The sequence below is a fragment of the Pteronotus mesoamericanus genome, unplaced genomic scaffold (genome assembly GCF_021234165.1).
Source record: "Pteronotus mesoamericanus isolate MK-2021 breed Mesoamerican mustached bat unplaced genomic scaffold, CSHL_Meso_final scaffold_45, whole genome shotgun sequence".
Taxonomy (NCBI): Eukaryota; Metazoa; Chordata; class Mammalia; order Chiroptera; family Mormoopidae; genus Pteronotus; species Pteronotus mesoamericanus.
In genome coordinates, this window is record NW_026555317.1 from 2997834 (window position 1) to 3017615 (window position 19782).

General features: G+C 41.3%; 1 protein-coding gene, 1 non-coding gene and 1 pseudogene across 2 annotated transcripts; all 3 read right to left on the minus strand.

The window, feature by feature from the left end:
* Nucleotides 1–1511: 1511 nt before the first annotated feature.
* On the minus strand, nt 1512–8487 carry MRPL19 (mitochondrial ribosomal protein L19). Its single transcript, XM_054593557.1, has 6 exons — nt 8366–8487; nt 8056–8173; nt 5629–5747; nt 5301–5435; nt 2651–2829; nt 1512–2513 (listed from the first exon to the last, which is right to left on the minus strand). Exons 1-6 carry the CDS (start codon nt 8466–8468, stop codon nt 2292–2294), a joined length of 876 nt encoding a protein of 291 aa, XP_054449532.1. The 5' UTR covers nt 8469–8487; the 3' UTR covers nt 1512–2291.
* A 9527-nt stretch (nt 8488–18014) lies between these two features.
* On the minus strand, nt 18015–18540 carry LOC129086856 (peptidyl-prolyl cis-trans isomerase A-like; annotated as a pseudogene).
* Nucleotides 18541–18943: 403 nt separating this feature from the next.
* Nucleotides 18944–19157, minus strand: LOC129086871 (small nucleolar RNA U3). The gene has a single exon (XR_008530864.1). It is a non-coding gene; the product is annotated as a small nucleolar RNA U3 (small nucleolar RNA).
* Nucleotides 19158–19782: the final 625 nt, after the last annotated feature.

Here is a 19782-nt window from a genome sequence, read left to right on the forward strand (position 1 = left end):
GACTCCACCCTCATGACCTAAACACCTCCTAAAGGCCCCGCCCCCTAATACCATCCCATAGGATTTCAACATATTAATTTGGGGGGCAGAAACATTCAAACCATACTGGAAATAAAAGGTTCATTCCACCATGACCTTGGCAAGAACAGTTATGGTGGAGGGGGACACGTGGAGCCCCACTACTGCCTGACTCCAGTTTTTGGGGTCTCCTCATAACAGGGAACCCTGGCACTTCCACAGCTTATAGACTCTCAGAACTGAACTTGTCAGGGTTCGGTGTGTTTAACAGTCACCAGCTGGGAGGAGAGAGGCCACCTCCACTCTGCCTAGATCCTGAAAACAAAGACTGACCATCTGTGTCAGCTCCTTGGGGACAAGGCCCCCAGTTGTCTGCCTTTCATAAGTCATCACCTGTCCCTATTCAGAGAAATGGACAACTTTATACATTTACTGAAATCTCACGAGCCCAGGGAGTGAGGGGCAGGGATGAGATCACCAGAATTACTAGCTCCCCTTATTGAGGGGGTCGGACTCCCTGCAAGACACTCTAACTACATTCCAAGGACCAGACTCACATAGTAAAACACATTACTCATGGAAGGCCCCCTGTGCCCAGCCAGAGGAAACAGTGCCATCTATGGGCCACTGAAGGAGAGAGCATGGGCGTCACTGTGGTAACAGCAGTGGCAGGACATTCAGGAATGGGTTCCACACTCTTCTTGGTGATTAATGAGAAGTGAACTTGAACTTGACCTTTGTTTAAGGACCAGATGTTTGAAAGTAACACAAGAGATGGATGGGCCAATGTGTGAGCCTGGTTGTGAACTAGGGAGGGGGGAAGAGCAAGCTCGCAGATGCCTGTGTCCTGCAGAAGCCGTGCTAAAGGCTTCCTTTCCAGGATAGGACACAAAGAATGCAGGGGGTGGATCACAGGTTGGGGGCAAGTTTAGGGCTGCATGCAATTAAATGTAGCTTGAGAACTCAAGTCTTTGTATTTATGTATTAATCTAGTAAGTACATAAATTTTATTTATTAATACCAAACACTGGCTTACCAGGTGCCATTCTCCTGAACATTTCAAAACACTCATTAATCCTGGCAATCCTGTGAGGTAGAGACTATCTTAACCCCCACTTTGTATGTAAGGGAACTGAGGCACAGAGAGGTTAGGTAACCTGCCCAAGGCCACACAGCACGAGGAAACCACAACTACAGTTCTGCAGTCTGGTTCCAGAGCCCAGGTCTGAGCCACTGCACTGTCCTGCTTCTCTGACATCTGGTACCCCTGTCCCCGCATCCTTCTAAAGTGCATTACATGTTCTCTGCTTTTTAAAACGGAGCATGAGGAACGTAAAACAAGCATTTATTGATTTTGATGCAAGTGGTCATCGCCCCCGACAGCACTATCACAGCGCTAGGTTCAGGGCTGCGGAGAGGCGGCCCTCTGGGGCCAGGCAGGGCTCGAGTTTGCTTTTATACACTTTTCCCCACAGGGGGTGGAAAGTTCTGGAAACATTTTAAGCAGGGAAGAGACATGGTCCGATTAAGGTTTTAGAGACTGTTTTCGGTCTCCTCCAAGGGTAATGGACGTGGAGACCTGACAATGCCCATGAAGCCAGAGCCCCCACAGCTGTGGGCTCCTGGCCTGGCTCCTGGGGACTGGGTCAGGGGGATTTGGAAGTGGGGAGGAGAGCGGCTTGGCAGACCCAGAGAGGCTGGGGTCAGATACCCTGTTCTCTGCCCCCAGTGCCTCCCGAGGTGACTATGCCCTGCCATGGTGCTCCAGAGGACAGTACACATGTCCTGCCTGGCCACTGGCCTTTGCTCCACTTTGCTTCACCGGAAGAAGGGATGAGTACTGGTGAGTGGAAATGGGTATCTCTGGTGACATCCTATCCGATGGAGACAGCACATTCCACCTGCATTGCTCTGGTGCTACGGACTGCAGATGTGGGCGGGGCTGTGCCTGCCTGAGGGGACACATCCACTAGTCAGGGCTGTGTACCTGCTTCCTTGTTCAGATTTTGTATGAGGATTCTGTAGTAGTTTAACTCTATTTTAGCTTTGCCTCCAGTAACAGAATAGACACTGGACCACCTGGCATGTATATTTCTCCTTTTAAAGTAATAAACAGATGTACTAATTTTAATTTTTTTTAAAAATAGTATTCATAAAATAACGAATGCTTGGTTCATTTAATAACTATGTCCTTACATTTGAAATTAAATTGGTCTCAAAAAATCCTCTAACAGTCAGCATACTCCCTGCAAGGAGCTAAATACATTTTCAGATCAAGACGTTTTCGATGCTTCAATTTCATTCCATATTTCAGCTTCAATTTTTGAAGTGTCATATTCCCTCATCATATCAAATTCAAGCCATGGCTTATTCCACTTCTGAGCTTCTTTCATTTGCTCTTCGGTTAAACAAAGATCAAACCTGATTCCTTTAATATTAAACTTCGGTCGCTCCCAGCGTTTGGACCAGGGCTTAGGCTTCATTTTCACTTTCAGCTGAGGAAGAGATTTAAAAAAGGGGGAGGGGGAGATAAATTAGGTGGATAGTCATAAGCAAAATTCTTCTAGAAGTTTTCATTAAGATGACTCTTATTTTATACTTGAATATCCAGTTCCAAATGTACAACTTATACCTGATTAACAGGAACTTCGCTAGATTCTTGTACTACTGGCTTCATATTAATATCAAAAGTGCTGTATTCAGGAAGGGCATCTCTTAAGTAGAGCAAGCTGTCATCTAGCCGTTTCTCCAATTTGATCACTTGGATCTCCTGGATTCTAGGATTATAAAGTTCAAAACAAATCTCAACACCTAAGAAGAGAAAAAAACATACTCTTAAAATCAAAGTCCAGATTCTGGCATAAGGCTCCCACTACAGTAAAAGCTATTTTGTAAAGGAACTAGCACAAGGTTTTGCAGGTAGGAAATACACATAAATTTGAATCTTTAAAATGAAGATGATTAAAAAAAGTAGGAATAATCTAAACATATAGACTAAAAAGTAAGACATACGAATTAGAATGTCATCTTCTATAAATATATTGAGTGAATATCTCTTCAATTCTGGTAGTATTCACTTGGAAAAAATTTAAGTAAATTCTTCACTATCACATGGTTTATTTCCAAATTACTTAAAGCTCTCTCTTTTACATTAAGAGCAAGAGGATTAATGATGCAAAAAAAAGTAATTATAGTTTTAAATTCTAACTTTGGTTTAGAAGCCCTCTTAAGGATAACCTTGGTTTGTTTTTGTTTTTTTGTTTTTTTGAATGAACATTCTGGAGGCTTCCATAGGAAGCAAACTAAGAACAGCTTTGAGTGTTTCCAAGAAGTTACAAGTAATAGTTTAATATATACTACCTGTATCATCAAATGCTTACAGAGAATAGTATATTCTAAGGTTTCCTGGAATAATCCCAAGAGAAATAGAAATAGTAAAATATGTGATCTATGTTAACATCCAGTGTTTAATACCGGGATTTAATCCAGTATTTTCTGTACAACTACTCTGGTTCAGGCACTGATTTAGGAGCTGTGCCTATAACAAAACCCAAACAGGTAAGATCCTTCTCCTCTCATAAACCTCACATTCTAGTGGATGACAAACAAACCCACAGTACAGGGTGACGACATTGTGGATGGGGAGGGAGCAACTTTAAATAGTGGTGAGAGAAAGCCTCTTTGAAAAGATGACATTTAAACTGATACTATAAAGGACCACGAATGCTTCAGGCAATATGAATGGGAAATGCTAAGGCACTGAGGTCTTAACAAACTTGCCATGTATGAAAAACCAGAAAAAAGCCCATCTGTCTTGGTAAGCCAGGAGAGTACCTGTATCCTGCCATGTATAATACACACCCACGTTTTTGTGTGCATCATACAAGGGATTATTATACCCATAGACAAGGCACATCCTTAGTTTTCTCTCAAAAATTTGGGCAAAAAAGTGAGCCTTATTCATGGCAAAATACGGGAAACCAGCGAATCTGCACAGCTCCAAGTAGGAGAAGGTAGTAGCAATGATGAGAGCGGCAGCAATGGAGATGGAGAAACAAGGTTGGGATATGCTTTTTGAAGATTGAACTATAAAAACCTGCTGACTGGCTGAATGTGTCAAAGGCAATTAAAAACAGCTCCTAAATTTTTTTGTTTAGTTAAATGGGTGAGGAGTGGTACCATTAATGGAAATAGAAAAAACAAACAAACAAACAATGAAAGAACACATTGTGAGAGGAAATAAAGAATTCTGCTTTGAACTTTTTTAATGCTTATATCCAAATGGAGATGCCAAATCTGTAGCTGTATGTGCAAATATGGACTTTGCAAAGGGTCAGTGCTCAAGATATATATTTGGGAATTATCATATGGGTGGTATTTAAAGCCACTGGACTAGAAAGAACCACCAAAAAAGGGAGTATCGATGGGGTAGGGACAGGCAGATTACAGTCAAAATACAGTGTAAAGAATGACAAGGAGCTAATACTTTTGGGTATTGTGCCCAGCCCTTGGGAGGTAGAAACTATTATCTCAGTTTGAAAGAAGAAAATCAAAGCCAAGACTGTCTGACTCACAGCTGTGCACAAGCTTCTGTAAGCAATTCCTGCTGAGCTCTTACATGCACAGCACCCACACGTCACTGCAGGGTAAGAAAGGCGGCAACTGCTCTCATACGCTCAATTCTTCTGAATATAATACTTTGCTGCTGGAGATCATGAAGCATACAACGTAAAGTATAGAAACTTGACTGTTCCTGCCATTTTGACTAATAATCTTTTTGAAATTTTACCACTTGTTCCTCTGCCTTATTAGGCATAACTTACATAATTTTGCTTTTTAAAAAAATGTCTCCGGTTCTTATAAAATTGATCCTGTGGTGACTATTGTAATATAAAGCAAACCAGGGGCCATTCATTTTAGGAGAAAGTAACTCAGAAGGCCATTATTATGTTCATAATGTTCTCAAGGGCTATTTGCTCCTAAAGTGAATGTCGCCACACGGCTTTAGTCACTTGTCTCCTCCTGTGATGCCGCCATAGTTTGGAAAGCCCACTTCTCACAGTCGTTGTCCTGGCAATAATAGAAGCCTTCCAGAGAAAGAAAGCACTGACTCTATTTTATCAGCCGGCTCAATTTTCATACCCTCTTAGGCCACAGCATCCACGCATCCCCTGGAGCCCCTCTGCACTTTCAAGTTACAGATGTCTTGTCCCAGGATGCAGAAAGCAAAAGAATCCTGAGATAGTACTTTCTAGAAAATCAAAATAATGAAATGCCCATACCTTGCCCTTCAATAGTATTCCTAAGGGTAAAAGTAGCTCCAAGTCCTGCTCCTGATCTCTGGATGCAAATCCCCAGAAACTGGCTGGTTTTTCCATTGGCATATGGATCGGCCGTAGTAACACGAAGAATGCTTCCTACAAATTCAGATGCAGGAACAAACAACAGCATTTCTAGGTAACTGCATAACTTCCTAAAGATTTTAGTATAATATTAGAAATAAGAACTTCATTATAGGCAAAACCCAGGTATATGAAAAACAATCTTCTCTATGCCAAGAAAATTAACCCTCTAACCCCTAATAAAAAAAAGAATCCAACTCTTACTGACCAACATAGAACTCTGGAATGTGGAGTACTTTTCTCCTTTCTAACATATCTTTCCTTTCTAATTGAAATAGCAGAGGATTTGTTCTCCCTCTTGGAGGAATGAATTCAGGACTCAAGAATCTGCAGGAAAAAAAATATTAAAAGAAAACTTTAAAGACCATTAAAAAAGAATCTGTTGCTTTCTTAAAAAGATGATGATTTTGAAGTGTTTTATTCTTCCTTCTCTAAATAAGATAAATTGATCTTATTTCTAAAATTGTTGTCAGTGCTTATGAAAATATCCAATTATCCTGAGTACTTACCTGGCATTGTGTTAAAATCTTTATTAAACATCTATAGCATAAATTAATCCTTACAACAACCAGGTGGTTTGGTGTCATTTTCTCCTTTTCACAGATGAAAATTAAGCTTGGAGGAGATAAATAGCTACCTTGTTATTATATTAGCTATAAACTTATCAAGTCAAGACTTAAATGTCTGTCAGACTCCAAAGCCTGTGACCATAACCATGGACCACATGTTGAGTTGTACATGTTATTAATAAATTATGTTGGAAAAGATATAAACACATAATCAATTGTAAACTGACTTTAAAATATTATCTCCCTAGTCTCTTTGACTGATTTTAAACTAATTATAAAATGTTTAATCTACAGAAAAGTATAAATGACATTACAATGTAAATTCATGTCCCTATCACCCATTTCAAGAGATAAATTATCAATATGATTGAAGACCCTATCTACCCCTATAATCACTAGGCTGTAATTAAATGTGGTAATGATTGTTCCTATGAATTTCTCCCTTTTTCTCAATTCCCTACTTAAAACATTTTCAAACCTACCAAAAATTGAAATAGTTATACAATGAACACCCAAATATACTTCACCTAGTTTCACCTACTGCCAACATTTTGCTGTTTTTTAAACACACACACACACACACACACACACACACACACCCCCCCATAATTTTTTTTCCTGAACTATTGGAAAATGACAAGCAGCAAGGCATTTCATCCTTCAATACTTTAGAAGGTGTCTGCTAAGAATAAGGACAGTCTCTTATATTTATTACAATTCCTTTATGACACCTAAGAACTCCAGCATTAATTCAAAAATATAACCTAATATATAGTTTATATTTAAATATACCTAATTGTCCTGGAAAAGGTCTCACAGCTGTTTGTTGCTCAACTCAAGCTACAATCAAGCTTCACACATTGTGTCTGGTTGTTAGTCTCTTTAGTCTCTTAAGCTAGAACTATTACCCATCTTTGTATTTTTATAACACTGACTCTTTTGAAGAGTCAAAGCCTGTTGACAGTCCCTGGAATCTGGATTTGTTTATTGTTTCCACATGCCTAGGCCCAAGGTTAAATATTTTTGGTAAAAATATTACAGAAGTGATGGTGTGATCTTATTTTGCCACATCAAGAGGTACATAATGTCAGCTTGTAGAGTTATTGGGAAAGGGAAAGCTAGGTGTGATTGCTCTGTGAAAGAATTTCCCCTGTACATTTTTTTTATATCTTACATATGCATAAATGTCTAGGCAATATAAAAATGCCATCATACTATATCAATTCTTCTGCAGGTTGCTTTTTTTCACATGTATTTGTGAAGTTCATCCATGTTAGCTCTGGTTCATTCATTTTTCACCGCTGTATAATAGTCTACATGCTGATGGATATCTAGGCTACGTCTTAATTTTTGTTTATTACAAACAATACTTTTGTGTGCATTCTTACACATATTTTCTCAAACTTATTACCTCAAGTTTCATTCTCTTTTGGGTGGAAAAGTATACACAGCCTCAAACTTACTAAATTGTGTTAAATTTTTTTTTCCAAAGTTGTTATACATTTTACATTCCATTTAACTGAATTACATTGTGTTGTGATTTAAGGAAGATAATTCCTTTTCCACCTTTACAAAAAAAAAAAAAAAAGCTGTATATTAAAGGCTTTTCTTAGTTTCTAGGTTCCAAAAGTTCAACTTTATTTCAACTCAGAATCACAGAACATTTGAAATGTTAAACGTACAGACACAGAGATGTACATACAAACAGGCAAAAGATAATCCAATCGACAACCTAGAGCCCCTTCAAGAAGCCTATAACTCACATCAAGCACTTACTCCCCGTCCCCGCCCACCAAATGGCTTTTTACTTAGGTCTGCAGAAATCCCAAGACCTTCAAATCTGGGAGATCCCTATTTGACGTTCTAATTTAATAAGACTGCAGAGAAAGTTCAGTTCAGCTTGGAAGAAGCGAGGGAGGCAAGATTGAGGTGGGTGTGCTTCACACACGCGAGCTCAACAATTCGACCCACGAGTTCGTGCAGTGGGAGTTTCAGCCCTCGCTTTAGAGCCCAGACCCTAAAGCGAACACAGGTTCCTGAGCGCAGACCCAAAGAGAGGGCCTCACCTGGTTTTCTCGCGCGTGGGACGGCGCTTGTCCACGATGACGGGTTTTGGAGGCGGCTGGAAAGCGCCGGATTGGGAAGGTCCAGTGCTCTGATGACGGCCCGGCCCCGCGCTGGTCCCTGCGGCAACAGACAGCGGACATCAAAGTTGCTCGAGCCTGCCCTGACCTCTCAGAGAACCCTGCAATTTCCCCCAGCTCGAGGTGCTACGAGGGGCCATCGCGAAGGTCACCCCTGACTTCCACGCTCGCCTACTGCCAGCCTAGCCCTGCGCCCCTTCTGCTCCTGGCTTTCAAGCCTCGCTCCACTTACGGCAGGCGACAGAGGCCGGCACAGGGAGCAGCGCCCTGGCAGCCGCAAGGCTCCGGGTCAGGCCTGTTGCTGTTCCACAGCCCCGTCCAATGGAGGCCGCCATGCCTGCTCGCACAAGTAGAGACTACAACTCCCAGTAATCAGTGCTTCCAGATCGCGGCCTTCTAGGGCCCTATGGCAGCTGCTATGGAACAAAATAGTCAAGTCTTCCGCCCCCCCCCCCCCCCGCCCCCGCCTCCGCTGCCCCCCGCTGCCCCCCGCGACCCCTCCCCGCGCTTTCTTCATCTGGCCTGGACTTTTTAGGAGAAGTGAATACTTCTCTAGTTCCCTATAATGTACGAACTTTTGCGCCTATACAGGGATGTCTCGCAGCCTAGAAAGCTTTTGCCCTCTTTAGGTTAACTCAATCTTCACTTTCTCAGGCAAGTCTTCACTACGTCAAAACCCCATTATGGGCTCACATCCTAACTAGGTGCCTTCTGTTAGCAGCTCTTACATCATTTGCAATTTTAATGTTTAATGTGATTTTTAGTCATCTCTGGAATTGTTGGATTCGTGTCTAGCTACGCCATTATACTGTAAGCTCCGCAAGGGCATGGAGGAGTTTGTCTTTTGTTTACCATTTTATCCCGCTCACCCTTTGTGGAATGCAAGGAGGATAAAATAGATCCTGACAGGACAGGTGGCGCAAAAGCCCTGAGACAACAGAGAGCATTTTCCCTTTGAGGAACTATAACTGAATTTGGGCTGGGAACCTGGGTGGAGATAAGTGGCAGAGATGAAACCGAAAAAGGTAAATTAATTTTAAGTCTTGTTAAGAAATTTGGAACTGTACCTTTGGCAATGGTGAGCCCCTGAAAGGATTTCACACTCAGAGTGACATGTTTATTTATTACTTATTGGTCATTCCAGTTCAATTGTTTTCCCAAAGCATCTGAAACTGAACATGTCCAAACTGAATGCATCATGTTCACCTCCAACCTTCTCTGCAGTGTTGACTACCTCAAGGAATGGCTTCAGCATCCAATCTGTTTTTTAAAACTAAAAATCTCAGTGCCATCCTTGATTCCTCCCTGTCTCTCTTTAGGTAAAGTTCCTAAAACTACATCTGGTACCATCAAATATCTCAAGAATCCTTATACTTTCGTATCCTCCCGTACACAACTTTAATCTGAGTCACCATCATTTCTCCTCAGGATCACTGCAAACCACAGCAACTGCTTCCTGACTTGGTCTTCTGGCCTCCAGTTCCCTCCAGTTCCCGCCAGTCCTTCACAAAGAAAGCTAAAAGGACAATATAGAATGCATACCTAGTCCTTGTCTTGTCCCAGTTTAAAGTTTTCCATAATTTTATGTTGACCTAGGGATAAAGATCAAGTGTTCAAAAAGCAACCAACCTCTGCAGCACCCCCGACACTCTACTTTGCCATCCTGAAGGTATATGAACTCTTACATCAGTCTTAGAAAGAAAGCCATGTTTTGAGGACAGAAATCAAGGTATTGTGAGAATATGTATATATACATATATGTATAGATATATAATACATATACATATATGTATAGATATGTAATACATATGTGTATAGATATGTATACACACATATATAATCAGTAGCAAGTATTTTAAAATGTATTATATATAATTTTATTACACAAAACAGATCTTTATAATCTTTCCTAGATTGTTCCTCCTCCTGATTCTCAATTTTAGGAAAAAGAAAGTCAAACTCCCTCACCACCCTCCCAATGGAATATGCAATTATTCCTGTCTCCCATTTTCATAGCATTTAGAAAAACATAGACATTCTTTCAGTGGGTCATTTCTTTTTCATTTGTGTCCTCCATGAAACTGAGATGTATGGAATCAGGGATCAGGCCTGTCGTATTAATTTGCATTTAACCTGAGAAGATGAGGATAGGGAGGTAGACTAGGTCTAGGGCATGAAGGGATTTGGGAGTACATAACAATGATTTCTTCTTTAGAAGACATTGAGGAGCATTCGGAGATTTAAAAAAAAAAAAAGAACGACATGTTTATTATGTTTAGGATTACACTAGAAAGGTCCTTGTCAATGCAGAGCGGAGAATGGACTGGAGCTGCAGGTTAGGGGGAAAGGCAGTGACCCCAGCAAGACATGGCAGTGCCTTGGATTCAGGTGGCACCTGGGAGCAAATGAGAAGTGACAGTGGGTATTTAGGACAAAGAATGAACAAGCTTTGCTGATTGACAGGGGATCGGGGAAGCTTCTGATTTCTTCCTGGGATATTTGGTGGATGGTGGCATTGTCTGCTGACATAGAGAACATAGGAGGAGGAGCGGATTTGTCACAACAGGCTGAGGGGGCTTTGAAACTATTGAGCTTGAGGTGCATATGTCATATATAAGCAGAAAAATCCGCTAGAAAGCCAGGGGGAGGCGGAACTTCAGAGAGAGGCCTAGATGAGGGCAATAGTGACTGAAACCATCGGAATAAGGAGGCTGCTCTGGAGGGACTGAGATGTGAGATAGGAAGGGGGCCTAGGGAAGAGCCCTGGAGAAAAGTAATTTCTAAGGGACATGCAGATAAAAATGAACCATGAAGGACCCAGAGAAGGAGCAGCCAGAGAGAGAAGAAAGAAACCTGTACGTACGTGTTGGTGAGCTGATGAAAAAGAAGAGGCAGAGCAGGAATGGTCAGTAAGTGCCATAGGTCCTGAAATATTTGATATATTGGTCGAGAGTTGAATGATCACCTTAATGAACACTGTTTAGTAGGAAGCCCCTTTGCTGGTATATATATATACATACTTTTTAGAGTGTATGGGAGTTGAGGAATTGAAATCACTGAGTACAGATATTACAGAGAAACTTGCTGAGATGCAGCTAATGAGCCTTAGCGCTTCCTTCTCCCACCCCTATTTGTAGGCAAACCTCCTCTGTGTTTCTAAAGATGGGAGTTTGCCTCCCCTCCTTCCACCCCCAGTAAAGTCCAGAGGTTGTGGGTTTCAGGACCCTGAGGAGATTACAGTTCTCCCTGGGGAGGATAAGATAAAGACCAAAATTTAGAGGTGAGGTGGAAGCCCCTGGACCTACAGAGATTGGCAGAATCAGCTGCTACTGAAGAATGGAGTTGCAAGTTGGAGTCATGCACATTGTGTGGGCAAAGTCCGGTGCCCACGGGCCTCCAGCAGGGTGGATGGGGAAGCCCCTGCAGGGTGCCAACAGGGAAAGGGGTGGCTGCAGGAGTCAGCCCCCGCTGTCCAGAGGGGTTATTTTTACTAGAAAAGTTAACTTTGAAGTTTGCTAGAAGTTAACTTTGTTGAGAGTTGAGGAATACTAGCTGGAGAAATGTGTTTTCTTATCCGAAAGGAAATAGTCAAAAAACCTTGATGACTTAGGCTCCCATTTTCTGTCTTTTAAGGTATTTGGTTATAGAAAGGTATCGGTGCATTCTAATCAATGTGACTGAGAGACTCATGGATGGAAAGTAGTAATTTGCTAGAGACGGATCTTTTCTGATTTTATAATAATGCTGATTGGTTTGCTATCACAAAAGTAACTCATACTTGAAGGAACTGGGATTTGATTATATTGTACTTACAAGTGAATAAATTAGCTTATTGTTTGAGACTCCTGGGTTAGAGACAAAGGATTTTATTACTCACGACAGGGAAGCAGCATGAACATCAGCAGGTTTGCAAAGGTTCCCTTTGCCCCCAAGCAGAACACCCACATTCGATTCTGAGCTCAGGACACTCCCTGCTCCTCAAGCAGCAGCATATTTCAGGGCTCTTTACATTGCTCCACCATGTGTTTATTAGTTATAATTTATTCATTTTATTAAGTATGTACTGAGTTGTTAGTAGGCTGGGAACTCTGTTAGGCCATGACAGCTCACACTTCCCTCACTCAGGAAGCAAAATCTGAGGAAACCTTGGGCAAGTATTTTTAAACCAAGTGTTCACTATGATGGAAGTCAGTGATATTATGTGATTCTTTAAATAGGTAAATAAGATACTATATTACCATACAAAATTAAACCTGTAGGAAAAAATAATTGCTCAATCTTTGAATTTTTGGGAGGAAACTACAATATTTATAGGCTTTGATATTATTAACAAAGATGCACTTGTGATTTTAAAAATGTAACAAAATGAATTAAACAGAAAATATGCAAGAAAACATCAACAAATCTCTTGGTAGTCTTTTAAAAAGGAAGAAAATCTCCAGATTGAACTGCTAAGTACATAAACTAAGCTGAGATCCGAGCGGGACATGACTTAGGTTGTGTTCTCTCCCTCTCACTTTGCTCAGGGAAAAAGAGAACCACCATTCAGGCGAGGAACAGGCCAGTCCAGCTGGGAGCCCTCGGCATTACAGCGCACTCTCTCGGTACCCGGGGAGCTGCAGGTCTAAAAGTAGCTCTCCAGTGACACACATTAGAAATAACCCCTCACAGGGTAGTCATGTCACTTTTCCTTACCTGTGCAACACACACTCCTGGCAAACACTTGAAACAAGTTGTATTTTGTTTATTATTTACTTTTATTTCTTGGACTCTGGATTAGTATTTTTTTAAGAAAATCTTAGTCTCCTAGTTCCAAATTAACAAAATCCCACTTTAATAACTAATTATTGGGTTGGCCGAAAAGTTTGTTTTTTTTCTGTAAGATGGCTCTAGTAGTAGCTCTTAGTTGTCTGTAACTGCATTTGAAACAGTTTTGTTAGATTGCAATGTGACAGCTGTTGTATCAGCGTGCGTGTAAAACAAACTTATCAAAATTGGTGATTTTTTGGTAGTCATTTTTATATTGAAGTTGGAAGAAAATAAGCAAAATTTTCAGCATATTATGCTTTATTATTTCAAGAAAGGTAAAAACACAAATGAAATGCAAAAAAAGATTTGTGCAGTCTATGGAGAAGATGCTATGAGTGATTGAACTTTCAAAGTGGTTTGTGAAGTTTCATGCTGGAGATTTCTCACAAGATGATTCTCCGTGTTCAGGTAGACCAGTTCAATTTGATAGCAATCAAATCAAGACATTAATTGAGAACAATCAATGTCTGCCATGCAGGAGATAGCTGACATGTTCAAAATATCCAAATCAATAAAGTTATTGGTGAAAATTGAAAAATGTCTTTTATTTTATAGAAAAAAATCATATGGACTTTTTGACCAACCCAAAACAAGCCAGATTTTAGCCTTCAGTTCTAACATTCCTTAGACCAGTTTATCACAAAAAGATGTGATTGTAGGAACAGAATTCTGTAGTGAATAACTCTTCGAAGTGGCAGAAATCTAACTAAACAGTAGACAATTAAATATACTCCCTGCCCTTTTCTCGGATGGGCCTCAGCACCAGCCAGCTAAGGGATACCTTCTGGTCAAGACTGCTCACAAAAGCTCTGTGTGTTAGGTGTTATTGCTGTCAGTCTGTGAAAAGAACACTAAGTTTAATAACTTATTCAAAGTCATTTTCACTTAGCTAAATGAGTGCCTGATCCAAAACCAGGTCTATCAAATCCACAAGCCTGTGGTTTTCAGGGCAGGGAAGAGAGGAAGTTTGCTGAAGGCCAGAGTCAGAGAATGAAACATCAGTTTTCACCCCTTCCCGCCCCTGCCTGAGCAAATCTGCTCTGCTTCACTGCATGTCTTGAGCATTTGGCTGAGATAATATTCAAAGAAATAGGTTTGCTAGTTAAAAAGAAAGAAAAGAGAAAAGAAGAGAAGAAAAACAATGCCCTGTATTATGCTACTCAGATATTTTTGAGGCTGAGTGAAATAAGACTTGGTGTTTATTTATTACCAAAACTCTCTGTGATTCGCAGTTCTTGTGTACAGAAGAAACAACATGGGTGTTTGTTTAACCTGCTGATTTCTAAATGCCACCCTCAGAGATTAGGTTGCATGGTCTGGGGTGAAGCACAGGAATTTGCAGTTTTAACAGATGTCCCAGGAGTTTTGATGCAGGTGGGAAGAAAGCTGCATTTTGAAAAACAGCAAAGATATTTTGAAATAAATGTAAGTTGTGAGTGCTAGAAGTAGCCTAATCTTTCTCATTCAACATAAGTGCCACCCCTTTGAAAAGCCCTCTTTGAGTGGTCCAGCAAAGATGTGTCTTAAATCCTGGTTCTCCTTCCTGATTTGAAGTTAGGGAGAGAATAGTTACTGCAGTGGGAAAGAGAAGATGAGTACATTTCTAATCCGCAAATTATGCTTCTAATTTGCAAATTATCCTGGCCAGTCCTTTTCAACTGAGAGCAATGTTCTGAGAATCCTTCCTTCTTGGACTCAGCATTGCTGACACTTCCCTGAAAGGATTAAGAACGAGGATGTCAGGTACACAAAGCAATAAGGATGGGATTAGGAGAAACCCTAGGTTTTTGTTGCAGGAGGGCTTAGATGCAGCAGTCTGTAAGTAAGAGGAGCTTGAAGCAGTGTTTGTTGAGGACTTTATATGACATTGACAACAATTATAATCTACATCAAATTTATTTTTCAGTTGGACATAAGTGAGAGGCATTTGCGGTTAAAATGCCCTCCCTCAGCCACCCTTGCACAGGGGAGGGAACGTGATGAATAGTTTTACTATCTTTCCTCCCCTCGCTGTTTCCTTCAGGAGACATAGAGCTATGAAAGTGCCACTGTTACTGAATTTGCATTTGCCACGGCTTGGTTCGGCTCACAGCAGGAAGGGCCTCCTGTGTCTGGTGCAGCCAGGAGCCTGGGAGCATGCACACTGCAAGCCAGGGCCAGCCCCACAGTAGCTATGGTGGATCCTCAAGGCCACAGGCAGGCTTCACTGTGGAAGCAAGGCTGGCTCAGGATTACCGGTGGTCTGTGCATGTTGCTGGGACATTTCCCACAAACGCTAGTTACCTGTATAGACACGTAGGTCATGAGTGCTTCTCAAACCTGGCTGCTTCCTCTCAGTCTGTTGTGTGTGATTAGTTTTTCTCTACCTGTTTCTTACACATCCAGAAACTCTTGGCTTGCCAGGTAGCCACACACAATCTCCCACAGGGACCTCAAACTCACCATGTTCCGAATTCTATTAGTCACTTCCTACCTACCCAGATCTGTGCCTGTATTTCTATCTTGATAGGGAAACTCTTCAGTCACCCAGTTGCCCAAGCTACACTCTTGGGAGTTTTCATTGACTCCTCTCTTTTATTTACTGTGGGTCATCCAACCACAACCAAGTCCTGGTGATTTTACTTCACAATTAACCCTTATACTCATCCCTTCCTCTAGCTCTTTTGCCACCATTCACTCATGTCTTCATTATTTCTTTCATAGATTTGCAATAGCCTCCTTGCTGATATCTTTTCCTGGGTTTCTCCAAGGAGATGCTTTTGGCATTTTGGGAAAGACAGTTGTGCATTTGTGCAAAATGGTTCCGTCATCCTGTGATTTTTAGCATCCATAGCCTGCATGCATGAAATATCAGTCATACCCCTCGTTGTAGGAACCAATCCCTCCTCCAGCAAGGGGTGCTACAGAGGAGTTAATGCTGATCAGAGATCAGGGGATATCAAGGGGCAAAGTAGAGCCTCAGGAACCACCAGGGGTGACCTGAGCCAAATCTGGAAACGGGACCCTGTGCTCTTGATGGGGCTCCTACCAACCTTGGATAGAAATGCAGCTCCTCCAAGGAGTTTAGATGCAGCAGACATCAGATCTCTAGTTGTAGCTTCAATCTCCTTTATTTTCCTTCTTACTCTACACAATATTCTCAGGGGATTGATTTCACGTGCAAGCTCCAAATGTCGTGAAAATACCAATTTCTCCCAAACTTGCTAGAATATCTCTTCTGACCTTGAAATCCTTGTATACATTGATATTTATTATATGAAAAGGATGGCTACTCAAATTAGTTCAGAAAGGTAATCTATTCAACAAGTTCTATCCATACATATTGAAAAAGTTGAAATAGAACCTTAATGAATTAAAGAAATTTTTTGTAAATATTATGAAGTGGTTCTGGTTCAAGATGATTGAACTCACCTCTTCCTACAGATCCACCGAGTTCACAGCTACATATGAAGCAATTTCCTCTGGAAAAAAACCTAAAGGCTGACTGAGCTATGACTACACATTGGACCAAAAAGGAGAAAAACACATTAAAGCAAATAGGAAAGGCTGGGTCACAATCTTGCCATAAACCCTCATACCCCACTGTGGAAATCCACAAGCTGGAGGGAATTCAAAACCCAAATATTCTTACTGAGGAGGGAAGGATTTGAACCCCACATCAGGACCCCAACTTTTAAAACCTGCACCAGAGAGAAGACATCGGTTCTGAAAACTAACAGGGCTCCCATCCACAAGACCCCCAAACCTGTAGCAATCTGAGAATCGGCCCTTCAAACAGGTACATGCTCAGACCTGCCCACCCCAGGGTTCAGAGCAGAAGTGGCCAACAGAGCCTGGATTTTAAGTGAAGAGGCTCATTTGCTTATGTTAAAAATGCCTGCCTCTCAGGCATCTAATTTAACACATCTGACAGCCTGCTGGGACTTTCCAGGATGGAGACTGGTGGGCACCATCCTTGTACTCTAGCAGATGGAGGGTGGGAGAGATGCGGGGGAGGGGTGATCAAAAGGTACAAACTTTCAGGTTTAAAATACATTTTTAAAACTATGCAAAATCCTCTTAAAAAGAAAAAGCTGTGAAATAGATTGATAAACTTAATTATATAAGTATTGATAACTTCTGAGTAAGACACCATATACAAAATTAAAGAGTAGTACAATATAACCAAGAACTAATAACCAGAATATACAAGGAACTCCTAAATATGAAAAATGGAAAAACTCATACAATTCAATATTGAACTGTATAAAACATTAATAGGCATTTCCAGAAGAAAATATTGTGAAAGGCCATAGAATATAAAAAGTTTCCATCTATTTAGTTATCAGAGGAATTAATTAGAGCAACGATAAGATTATTTCCTTTCTCTAGCTTGAAAGAGAGACAGAATATGAATGGAGACAAGACACATACCTCGCACACTGTTGACAGGGTATAAACTATGAGTATTGAATTGAAACAAAACTTAGAACTTAAACGTACTCTTTGTCTCAGTAATTCCACATCATATCTACTCCCAAGGAAAACTCACACATATGCACACAACACACAAGAATATTCATTGTAGCACTGCTTATTACAGCAAAGAATCAAAAGAAACCTGATAGCTAAATATAGTATGGCACATCAATGGCTAAATATACTATGGTTTGTTCTATCTTAAGATGTTATAAATAAATAAAGACAGTAATGACATACACATGTACTATTGTGGACATTTGGTGAGAATATACTGATTCAAAAATAAAATAGTACTATATACTGTTGTATAAAAATAAACAGAGAAAACTGCTTTGCCTGATAAAGAAAATTTTTGGTAAAAAGTAGTAGTGAGGAGTTAAATCTTTTTTTTTTTTTTGACAATTGTTTAGTTTTTATTTCATAATCATAAACTTAACTCTGCAATCCAGCTAGACTTGGAAGGGGTAAGGAAAACACGGAACCCAATGAACTGTGGCGAAGTGAGAGCACGAAGATTATAGAACATTCCAAGCAGGTGGGGGTGAAGGGGTGCTCTTCTGAGCTACAGAAGGAATGGTCTGGTGGTTAAGATAAAACACAAGTCCAATGTATTAGAGATGTCCACAGCCAGTGATGGTGATCTTCTTGCTGGTCTTGCCGTTCCTGGACCCAAAGCGCTCCATGGCTGTCCCAACGTCCATGCCGTCTTTCACAAAGACCACATGCTGGCCGTCCAGCCACTCAGTCTTGGCAGTGCGGATGAAAAACTGGGAACCGTTTGCGTTGGGTCCAGCATTTGCCATGGACAAGGTGCCAGGACCTGTTGTGCTTCGGGATGAAATTCTCATCATCAAATTTCTTCCCATAGATGGACTTGCCCCCTGTGTTGTTGTGACGTGTGAAGTCACCACCCTGGCACATAAATCCCGGAATAGTTCTGTGAAAGCAGGAGCCTTTATAACCAGATCCTTCCTCCCCAGTGCTCAGAGCACGAAAGTTTCCTGCTGTCTTTGGAACTTTGTCTGCAAACAGCTCGAAGGAGACGCGGCCCAAGGGCTCGCCGTCGACCGCGATGTCGAGGAACACGGTGGGGTTGACCATGGCTGGGCGCGGGAAGAACCGTGGCGGCGGCGTCTGCAAGGCGGCTCTTTTTTGTTTTTAAAGATTTAATTTATTTATTTTTAGAGAGAGGGGAGGGGAGGGAGAAAGAGAGGGACAGAAACATCGATGTGCGAGAGAAACATGCATCAGTTGCCTCCCACACTCCCCAGCTGGGGACCGGCCTGCAACCCAGGCACGTGCCCTGACCGGGAATAAAGCTGCAGCCCCTCGCTTTGTGGGATGACGCTCAACCCACCAAGCCACGCTGGTCAGGGCTAGAGTTAAACCTTTAATTTACCTTTTCGAGAGTTTTTGTTACAAAATACACCCTTAATATTGCCATAAGAAATTGAAATAAAAGAACATAACCAGATGTAACCTCTTCTCTTGACTGGAAAGGAAACAAACCATGAGAATGAAGAACAAAACGCAAGCAATTACATCAGAAAGGAATCCCTCTGTGTCCTCTTTTAAGGAAGAACCGTTTTCAGCAACAAGCCTTGGGACCACCAGGTGGCGCTACGGGCCAGCTTCACACAGATGAGAGCCCTGCAGCTCACCCTCAGGGTTTCTGATGCGCTGTCGCTCTGCAGTCTTCAGAAACACTTCTCTGGTAACATGCTCTAAAAAATGGCCCCTGAAAGTGTAGTCTCTCACCTGAGGATATTTTTTTTTTACTTGATTTTTAGAGAGAGAAAGGGAGAGGAAAAAGAGGGAGGGAGAGAAACATCGAGCAGAGAGAGAAGAGAGAGAAACACTAAGAAACATCAATGTGAGATAGAAACATAGATTGGTTGCCTCCGGTATGGGCCCCTGACCAAACCACACCCTTTTGGTGCACTGGACAACACTCCAACTAACTTAGCCACCTGGCCAGGCTGAAAATGTAGTCTTAAGCACCTGCCATTTACCTCTGTTGGGATCTGAAAGTCTATTTTTATTTTGTTGATGAGGAGAGTTCTCCCATTTCCCACCCCCACCACCCACTGGAAAAATATACTTAATTATATTTACACTATACAAATTAAACAAAACCACTTTGGACTTTATTAAGTATTATTTCTTAAATAATGTTTAAGTCACAAAGTTCATAATTAATGCAGCATGACCCAACTACAAATCAGAAACTATTATTATACAAATGATAATAAGGCCCTTACATTGTAGCTAGCTCCTCAACACACAAGAGCCAGCTCCTTATTGGTGGGGAGCTTCTCTATGTGGTGAGGAGATACTAGAAAATTGATACTACCTCCATTGGATAAAACAAGTATAGCT